This window comes from Mus pahari, chromosome 1 (genome assembly GCF_900095145.1).
Source record: "Mus pahari chromosome 1, PAHARI_EIJ_v1.1, whole genome shotgun sequence".
NCBI classification, from domain to species: Eukaryota; Metazoa; Chordata; class Mammalia; order Rodentia; family Muridae; genus Mus; species Mus pahari.
In genome coordinates this window covers 2,229,148-2,239,431 of record NC_034590.1, presented here as the reverse complement: position 1 = coordinate 2,239,431, position 10,284 = coordinate 2,229,148, and the positions used below count along the sequence as shown (strand labels likewise).

General features: G+C 48.0%; 1 protein-coding gene across 1 annotated transcript in view; it reads left to right on the top strand.

Moving 5' to 3' along the window:
* Kcnk6 (potassium two pore domain channel subfamily K member 6) overlaps nucleotides 1-4,263 on the top strand; it is an 8,582-nt gene extending 4,319 nt beyond the window's left edge. Inside the window, exons 2-3 of the mRNA XM_021219428.2 lie at nucleotides 2,355-2,750; nucleotides 2,916-4,263. Coding sequence (XP_021075087.1) covers nucleotides 2,355-2,750; nucleotides 2,916-3,139 — 620 coding nt within the window. The 3' untranslated portion in view covers nucleotides 3,140-4,263. The remainder of the gene's footprint in view (nucleotides 1-2,354; nucleotides 2,751-2,915) is intronic.
* The last annotated feature ends 6,021 nt before the right edge of the window (nucleotides 4,264-10,284 follow it).

Below are 10,284 nucleotides of genomic sequence, written 5' to 3'. Positions count from 1 at the left end.
TGACTCATATATGCCCCTGGGCCTAATTCTCAATGCTTTTTTGAGGATAAGAGAAGATAAAATCAGATGAAAAGATAAAATAACATGAAAAAAAAAAAAAAAAAAAAAGCCTCCAAAAGATAAAACTAAAAAAATTTTTTTTGTTAAATAGATGTAAGAAAAGGTTATTATTTTATACAATTAATACATGCTAATTGAAAGGCTACAAAAAGTCCCAGATGTGTTTGCATGCCTGTAATCCTAGCCCTTAAGGAGGAGAGTATTTATCTGAATGTATGTATGTATGTATGTATGTATGTATGTATGTATGTGTTGGAGACCTGGCTGAGAAAAACCAGGCCTTTTACAGCCTGCATCTGAGAGCCGAGTTACCCCGTTTCCCATCAAGGCTGTTCGTGGGATTCAAGCAGATTCGGCCCTAAACAAACATCTGGGGCTGTTAAAGGAGTATCCAGCATTCTGGAGCTGCTACCTTGAGCTGTAAAGGAGGACCTGGACTTCGAGATAAGCAGCCCGGCGTTCAGGAGCAGTGACACCAAGGCTCTGAGATAAATCACTGAAAGTTTCAAACCTGCAATTAGCATCCCCCATTTGTCCTTCACTCTGCCTCTTTTGATCACTCCCTGACCCCTCTCTGTATGCTATAAAACTTGAGCCTTCTTCTTCATTAAACAGACCATGACAAAAGCTGCTGCATGGTCTCCTTTTCTTTCTCTTATTCCCAGTCCACCTTAGGTTCGCGATCCCCCTTGGACCCCACAAAATAGCTTGTCCTGCGGGCCGGGAAATGTATGTGTGTATGTATATATGTATCCCATGCATGCCTGGTGCCCAGGGATATCAGAAGACCTTTAATTCCATCACTCGGGAGGCAGAGGCAGGCAGGAGTTACAGATAGGTGGTTGTGAACCACCATGTAGGTGCTAGGAATCCAACTTGGGACCTCTGGTAGAGCAACAAGTACTCTTAACCAGTGAGCCATCTCTCCAGACCCCCAAAATAAATCTAACAACAACAATAATAGAAGGCATAAAGGATTTCTTACTAAACTTGGCTCATGCAGGTTCTCCCCATCTCCCTACCTGAGGCCTGGGGCTTCATTCATGCTACACAGGGACTCTACCACTACCACTGCTGCATGCTCTACGCCAACAAAATTCTTCTCCTTTTTTTTTTTTTTTTTTTTTTTTTTTTTTTTTTCCTTTTTTTTTTTTTTTTTTTTTTTTTTTTTGGTTTTTTGAGACAGGGTTTTACTGTGTAGCCCTGGCTGTCCTGGAACTCACTCTGTAAACCTGGCTGGCCTCGAACTCGGAAATCCACCTGCCTCTGCCTCCCGAGTGCTGGGATTAAGGCGTGTGCCACCACGCCCGGCTTTCTTCTTTTGAGTTAGGGTCTGTCCATGTAGCCCTCCCTAGTTCCCTGTGTCCTGAGCTTACAGCGATGGAGGGAGCACGGCGCCTGGCTTCCCAAGGAGTCTTCCTGTTCACTGGGATTATTTGACAGGCACCCTGGGTGTGACATCACAGGAGAACAGGTCTCTGAGGACTAGACTGGTGGATCTGTCCATGGGAATAGCTGGTAGTCGTGGATGTCTACAGTGCCCCAGGCAGCATTATCACAGTGAGTCAAGCTGGGAGTCCTAACTACCTGGAAAAATGAAACAAATTCAATATCGATAAAACCTCTTCCTGTACTGCACTTCATCAGAAGGCAAGGATTTCCAAGACCTGGAAACTGCTGTTGATTTGGGCAGTCTCAGCGCTGCTAAAGGCAGGAAATGGGTGATGATAAGGAGCAGTCCTACCAGGAAAGATAGAAGGTTACAGTCCTTGCAGCTGGCTGGGGCGTGGCTCAGTGGGAGAGCCCCTGCCTAGAACCCCCCAGCGAGGGCTGGGGGCGTGGCTCAGTGGTAGAGCCCCTGCCTAGAATCCCCCAGTGAGGGGCTGGGGGCGTGGCTCAGTGATAGAGCCCCTGCCTAGAATCCCCCAGTGAGGGGCTGGGGGCGTGGCTCAGTGATAGAGTCCCTGCCTAGAATCTCCCACTGAGGGGCTAGGGGCGTGGCTCAGTGATAGAGTCGCTGCCTAGAATCCCCCAGTGAGGTGCTGGGGCCACATAGATTGCTTACATAGCTGCACCAGTCTATGGGTTTGATGTCCTAGAATTTGGGGGAAAAATTTTTTTTTAATGCGAATAACTGAAAGCAAGTCCAGAAGGTTATTTATAGGATTTTCCCTGGGTGTCAGAAGAAACCACAACTCTTGGAAGGGTGGGGGGTGGAGGGAGCAGTAGAGTTGGGGGTAGCTTAAACCTCAGGCTGTGGAGGCCGTTGTACAGGAGGACTTTTCTTCCCACAGGCTATGGCTACACCACCCCACTGACAGATGCTGGCAAAGCCTTCTCCATCGTCTTTGCACTCCTGGGAGTGCCTATCACCATGCTACTTCTGACCGCCTCAGCCCAGCGCCTGTCACTGCTGCTCACCCACGCACCCCTGTCCTGGCTGAGCCTGCACTGGGGCTGGCCCCCGCAGCGGGCAGCCCGCTGGCACCTGGTGGCCCTGCTGATGGTCATAGTGGCTATATTCTTCCTGGTACCGGCTGCAGTCTTCGCCTACCTTGAGGAGGCCTGGAGCTTTCTGGATGCTTTCTATTTCTGTTTCATCTCTCTGTCCACCATTGGCCTGGGGGACTATGTACCTGGGGAAGCCCCGGGCCAGCCTTACCGGGCCCTCTACAAGGTGCTTGTCACAGGTGAGCTGGAAAGCTGGCTGGGCACCTGTGGGCTGGCAGTGGGGGCTGAGGGGGTGGGCAGAGAAACGGCGGCACCGCTAGGACCACCACATCCTTGCTGCCCTGGAGCCTGAGCTGAAAGCTGAGCCATCCACTTGCCACTCCCCCGTCTCCCCTCCCCCACAGCATACCTCTTCCTGGGCCTGGTTGCTATGGTGCTCGTGTTGCAGACCTTCCGCCGCGTTTCCGACCTCCATGGCCTCACTGAACTCATCTTGCTGCCCGATCCGGACCCTGCCAGCCTCAGCCAGGATGAGGATGATCAGGTGGACGTTCTGGATGCCCGGACAGATCTGCATCAGCACCTCTCTGCGGCCTCCCACTCTAACTACGCCTCCATTCCCAGGTAGCTGTCGCCCTGGACACACCCTGCACACCTGGCCTGGGCTTTGGGCCCCATGTGACTAGATCGACTGGAATGCCCACGCACAGGCTCCTGTCTTTTCACGTAGCTCCACTGGGAGGTGAGGAGTAGCCGCTCTGCTCCTATGTCCTCCATATGTCTCAGGGCACTGACACAGTCATTTTCTCCTCCTTCCTTTTCTCCCATTTCTTCTCAGACTCTGACCCCTTGGACTTTCTGACTTTGTTGTTGAGAGTGGTTTATACGATTTGTTTCGTTTTGTTCTCGTTTTTCTGTCTCCACTTTCTTGCATAGCACACCCAGTTCTTCTGGGCTCTGGGCCTGGACTCCACTTCAGCCTCTGTATTAGTGGCTTTGTCTTGGCCAAATGATTTCCCCATTCTGAACCTTGATATCCTCCTCAGCCATAAGATGCAAAGAATATTCAAACTCATCCGCAGACCTTCACTTCTGCCATGCTTTTCTGTGCTAGGCACTCAGTAATAGTAGATGTGACTTGAGTTCCACTCTTACTGGGGTGTCCAGCCAGTGAGGTAAACTGACTGACTTGTCCCTTGACGGTGACAAACTCCAGTGGGCACTGGAAGAGGCAGAGCGGTCAGGACTGAGAAGTAGACCTGAAATGTCCAGGTGGGCTTTCCTGGAAAATGGGACAAGAACTAACCCAAGACCTACCAGTCAAGAGAAGAAACTCCCTTCTTTTCAGGTGTCTATGGGCCATAGGGCCTGTGGGAAGAGGCCAGCAAGGGGCCAGCATCTCCCTCAGTGACTTAACAGGCAAGGAACTGACCCAGGATATGAGCCCAGATCCAAGTGTCATGAGAGGGTTAACTTAGCATGGCCCCACGGTGATGCTCTGTGTACCGGGGCACTGACTGGTGGCCTTCCTGGGTATGCCCTGTAACTGGGCCATATTTTGCCAATGCATTTTGACAGTCACTCTACCTTTGGGACTCTGTGTCTGCTAAATGGTGACTATAATACTACTATAAAAGATGACATGAACCAGGTGCAGTGGCTACGGTAGTAGTAGGCTGTCTGTAATCTGACCTGAGGAAGGAGGCTTGAGAGTTCAGAGGCAGGATGGGGTGCACAGCAGGAACCAGGTGATAAAATAATGTAAGCAATATAATAATAATAATAATAATAATAATAATAATAATAATAATAATAATAATAAAAAATATAATCACAGGAATATAGTGCCAGGCTAAAGGGGAGTAGGCTACAGAGGGACATACCATCCTTGGGGCTGGGACTTATACAATTATATCACTTAAGGATTTTGACTGCAACTAACAAAACCCAGGATGAAACAACCTGACTGTTACATTGTAACACTGATGGGGAGAACCTTGAGCTTGCTACTCTGCACAGCTGCACAGCTGCACAGCTACGGAAAGCATGGAGGCCCTGGATTCGGGTTCTCTTCTCTCCGCAGAAGACTTAGCTCTCATATGTGGTGTTCTCCTTCTGGTCTCTAATGGCTGCCACAGACCCAGGCATCGAACCAGACATGTTATTTCTAGTGCAAGCAATAGAAACTTCAGGCAGTATTCTGAGGACTTTAAGGAAGGCTGGCTCGGTACCAAACCACTCTAGAAAGACACACTGGGGAACTGGGTGTGTTGGCACACACCCACCCTAGCACTGTGGAGGGTGTGAGGCTAGACTAGCCTGGGCAACAGATAATGACACCACAAAACTCCAAAGGGAGCTAGGGATGTTCACAGTGGTGGTCTGCCACTGTGTCTGCCTCAGGTGCTAAAGAAGACAATTTACAGTTATAGGTGCTGGGAAGATAGCTTAGCCAGGCAGGGTCAAAGACCTGAGTTTCTCCCCAGCCCCTACATAAAAAATGCTAGATGTCATGGTGCAGCCCTGTAATCCCAGCATCTGGAGGCAGAAGCTGGTAGAATTTCTGTGAGTTCAAGGCCAGCATGGTCTACATAGTGAGTTTGAGGACAATTAGGGCTACATAGTAAGACCCTGTATCCACAAAATAATTAAAAACTAAAAATAGTATGATGAGTGATTAAGGAAAAAAGTGGATATTAAACTCTAGCTTCCATATGTAAACACACACACACACACACACACACACACAAGAGTCCAAGGCAGTGAGCTGGGCGTGGTGGCGCACGCCTTTGATCTCAGCACTCGGGAGGCAGAGGCAGGCGGATTTCTGAGTTCCAGGACAGCCAGGGCTACACAGAGAAACCCTGTCTCGAAAACAAACAAACAAACAAAAAGTCTGAGGCAGCAAAATAGCTCATCAAGGAACAGTGCTTATTGCTATGTCATCCTGACAAGCTTAGCTAGATCCTTGGAGCCCACAGTGGAAGGAAAGAACCAACTCTCCACATTTTATTCCCCTTTGACCTCCATAATAAGTTATTTCTCTACTAGTGAAATGAGTCAGTTCGAGCCAGATTGGATTATATTGAAGGCAGGTTTATTGGGAAGCTGGTCTTGGTCAAATTCACTGGCCCCAAGGATTGAGCCCAGGGGAATTGCCATTGCAGGTGGGATGAGGAGAAAAGACACACACACACACACACACACACACACACACACACATACACACAGAGGGAGAGACAGATGTCTGAATTATATAGGGAAAAGCCTCTGGGGGAAGCACAGCCCAGCCCCTGGGCTAAAAAGTTCAAGGTTGGGGGGTCAGGATATGCCAGGTAGGGACTGAGGGATGCTGGGAGAACCTGGAGGCCAGGTCTGCCCTGATATGTGAAATATGCACCTCAATCCCTGTCCCAGGGTCTAAAACCAAACACTCTACCCAAGTACAACTGATTTCTCAAGTCTTTATTTATCTGCATATAGGCCATGCAGGAACTAGCAATATGTGGATGTGCATATGTGTGAGTCTCGGTATCTTCCACTCTACACAAAGGTTACCAACAATGGGAAGTGGTGATTGTTCCTGGTTCTGAAGGCAGAACTCTGAGTTTGAACCCTTGTCCTTATATTTCATTTGTGCCTCAGATTGCTTGTTTATGAAAGGGTATTTGTAGAGCACGACCTCATGGACTGGAACACCCAGCAGTCTAATGCTTGTAACTCTTATCATACAGCACCATCAGGGAGTCAATAAAGTGCCTAACCCTTCCCTCGTCTCTGAACTCTTTCTTAACAAGGAAGGTCATGTAAAATAGAAATGCTTAATTACACCGGGTGGTGGTGGCTCACGCCTTTAATCCCAGCACTTGGGAGGCAGAGGCAGGCGGATTTCTGAGTTTGAAGCCAGCCTGGTCTACAGAGTGAGTTCCAGGACAGCCAGGACTATACAGAGAAACCTTGTCTCAAAAAACAAACAAATAAAAGCTTTATTACTATCATGTGCTTTCGTATTCTCATTAAATTTTTTCTTAAATCTGTATATATGTACCCATGTATATCACGTGTATGTAGGTGCCCATGGAGGCCAGAAAAGGGTCCCAGAGTCCATGACACATGCTAGTCTGTATACAGATGCTATGGGCTGAGGTCTGTGGGGCTTTGGCCAAAGAGTTGTACTCTGCAAAGGGGAGGGGGACCTGGCAGGTAGGTGTGTGTGTGTGTGTGTGTGTGTGTGTGTGTGTGTGTGTGTGATCTAGACGAGCTGCAGGGTCTCTTTGGCTGGAGCAGCTCCCAGCAGCGAAAGCTTCGGGAGAGAATTTCTCCTCCCCAGAGTGTTACAGCTCTATAAGACAGATGGTCTTTGATGAAGTAACTTGTGCATCTCTTATTCCTTGTGGACAGGGTCTTCTATATATTTTGGGGTGGGTTGAGGTCTAAGAGATGCTTTCTATTGGTTTGGTCTGAGATGTTAGAGATGCCTCATCTGCATGTGGAGGGGCTTCAGGTGTTGCCCCTACATGACTGATTGTCACAGCCCACTCCATGAGGTGTCATGGTGACATGTTCCAAGACGAACCCTGGTCGGGAGTAGAAGAAACTCCTACAATCCGCAGGTATAGGGTACCAGGATTTCTGAATCCACTTGACCTTTACCAAGTTTTTTTTTTTTTTTTTGGTAACACAGTTCCACTTGCCCCAGAAAGCTAGAGCTATAGTCACTTGTGAACTGCCCAAGTGGGCACTGGGAATAGGACTCAGGTTCTCGGAAAGAGCAGCTTAACCACTAAGTTATCCTGCAGGCTGTCCTCTGACACCTAGACATGCACGTGCATGTGCACACACACACACACAATGAGTAGATAAGTAAGTAAGTAAATAAATAAATAAATGATGTAGTTACTTTTTAAAATATCATTAAGCTTAAAAATATTCTTCAAGCCAGGCGTGGTGGCGCACGCCTTTAATCCCAGCACTNGGGAGGCAGAGGCAGGCGGATTTCTGAGTTCGAGGCCAGCCTGGTCTACAAAGTGAGTTCTGGGACAGCAGAGAAACCCTGTCTTGAAAAACCAAAACAAACAAACAAATAAAAAAAGTCTTCAGCAGAATGGCACTTGCCTAGCACACACAGAGTCCTGAGCTTCACTTCCAGGATGGCAAAGAGTAAATTCATACCAAAAAAAAGTAAAAAGAAAAGAAAAAAGAAAAAGAGCCTAGTGGTGATAGTGCACACCTTTCATCCCAGCACTCAGGCAGGGGCAGGTGGATTTCTGAGTTCGAGGCCAGCCTGGTCTACAGAGTGAGTTCCAGGACAGCCAGGGCTACCCAGAGAAACCGTCTCGGAAACTGAAAGCAAACATATTTTCAGGCCCATGGACAGTACCTGCAATGGAATGGGTGAGCATGTCCAAGTGCTGGAAATCTCAAAAAATGACATTAGAATCTCATCCTGAGACTGACAAAGGGAGGGTTAACTCCCTCCCTGTTTCCATGCTTGCCTCAGAGATGTCACCAGGGGATCCCCAACCAAATGGTCAAGGACAGTCAGCAAATGGACTGCCGCTCCATGCCAATGAAGCATCTCAGTAGCCTTAGCCTTCAGCCAGTGACCTTTTTCTCCCTGGATATTCTTATGACCTTTTCGAAAAACTATATAACCCTTGGTTCAACCCAATAAAGTCTATGCACTCAAACTCACCCCCAATAAAGAAATACAAACAAGCTAAGATCACCTCCGAGATCGGCTTTATTAAATATCTTCAAAGAAGGCTCCTACCCACCCTCCCCCAACCCCAGCCTGTGAGCATTCCTTCTTGGCTCCACCTAACAGTTACCAAGCAGTGGTCAGGTAGGCCTGGCTTGCTATAAAAAGGACTCCTTCCCTCCCACACTTTCTTCACTCCCTCTTACCCCTTTCTTCCTCTCTCCCCTCTCTCCTCCCCGTGTTTCCAGCCAGCCTCTTATCATCTCTTTCTCTCTTTCTCTGTCCTATGTCCCCTCTCTTTCTCTCCCTCTACTCCTTTCTCAACCCCCTCTTCCATGTCCGCAAGTAAACTCTATTCTATATTAGACTCATCGTATAGCTGGTCCTGTAAGACCCTGAACCTCGGTCAGTGGCACTTCCTTGGAGACGCCCCCAAGTGAGACACTGAGATGCAGATCGATGCAAAAGCAAGAGGTTTATTTTCTGGCATGTCAGGATCGACCTTCAATCAGTCCCTCAAGGCGAGTGACTAGAAGGCGACCCTGAATGGCTATGACAAGCAGTTTTTTACTTTTTAGGGGTACACATGAGTTACATGAACCCAGACAGTTACTCCATCCACTTTAATGGAGGTCAGGGTGGTCAACGACATCAGGAATGGCCCTTTCCACTTAGCTTCCAAGTTTTCAGCACGATGCCTCTTAATATATATCCAATCTCCAACCTGGTGTCCGTGTGGAGTCTCTGGAGTACGTGGGTTATACAGGGCACTAAGTGTAGGCCACAGCTCCTGCTGGCTGATCTGGAAAGCTTGCAATTGAGACACAAGATTCTGTCAGCCTGAAAAGTCACTCTGGAGGGTAGGGTGTCAAGAGCTGGGGTCAGTGGAGTGGGGGTCCCATACAGGATCTCAGAAGGGGCCAAGTTAAACTGGTAGGGGGTCTTCCAGGCTTAGAACAGGACCAGGGGAAGGACTACCACCCAGTCAGCCCCAGTCTCCAAGGACAGTTTAGTTAATGTCTTTTTTTAGGGTTCTGTTCATTCTCTCTACCTGCCCTAAACTCCGGGGCAGTTATGCGGAGCTTCCAATTAATGCCCAATATCTCTGCCAATCCCTGAGTTACCTTAGAGACAAAAGCGGGACCATTGTCTGATCCAATTACCTTGGAAATTACCTCAGGAAAATTTCCTCTAATATCTTCTTGACTACCACGATAGCCGTTTCCTGCTTGCTGGGGAAAGCCTCAACCCATCCAGAGAAAGTACTCACAAACACTAGAAGGTTATTTGTAGACATAATTTCCTGCCTTAACTTCAGTAAAATCGACCTCCCAATAAACTCCAGGCCGTTCTCCCCTAGGTCTTTTGCCCTGTTTACTCTTGGCCACCTAAGCATTCACTTTCTGGCACACCTTACTTACATGGTTCTACTATCTCTCTGGCCCCAAACCTGTGATATATTATGTATACTTTAGATCTCTTAACTGCAAGACTTTGCTATTGGAGACACTTTCTGGAAAAACAAATGAGCTACTAGGTACAGAAAGGCCAAACTGGAGCTGAAACAGGTAGGATTCATACACTGCTGGCAAACAATAACAAAGCCACTGGTACCTGCACGTCCGTGGCTCCAGCTCCTACACATCTCAGAGGTCTGACTTTGGACTGTAATCACTAGAAGGAGCATACGATAGCCAAAGGAAATAGAACCCAGAAAGTATATCATAGGTCAGGACATCCTGTCCCCATTACATTGTCTTCAGAATGAAGAATCTCTCTAGGCCCATCTGGGTCTAGGTCATGACATCCAGACAGAGACTGTGTGCCCTGAGCTTAGTGGCTGCTGAGTAAGCATCTTCCATGCCAGGCCTGCCTCAGTCACATCGCCCATCAGTCAGCACTCACTTGGAGACCCCATAGCCATCTAAGATTCGGCCTATACCAAACTCATCTTAGTTGATGGACTTCCATTTCTCTCAGATGCCTTGCTTTGGGAATTACAGTTAAGTATTGGATGGATCTCAGAAGAGACTTTTAACATTGTTGAGACTGCTATAGACTATGGGGGCTTT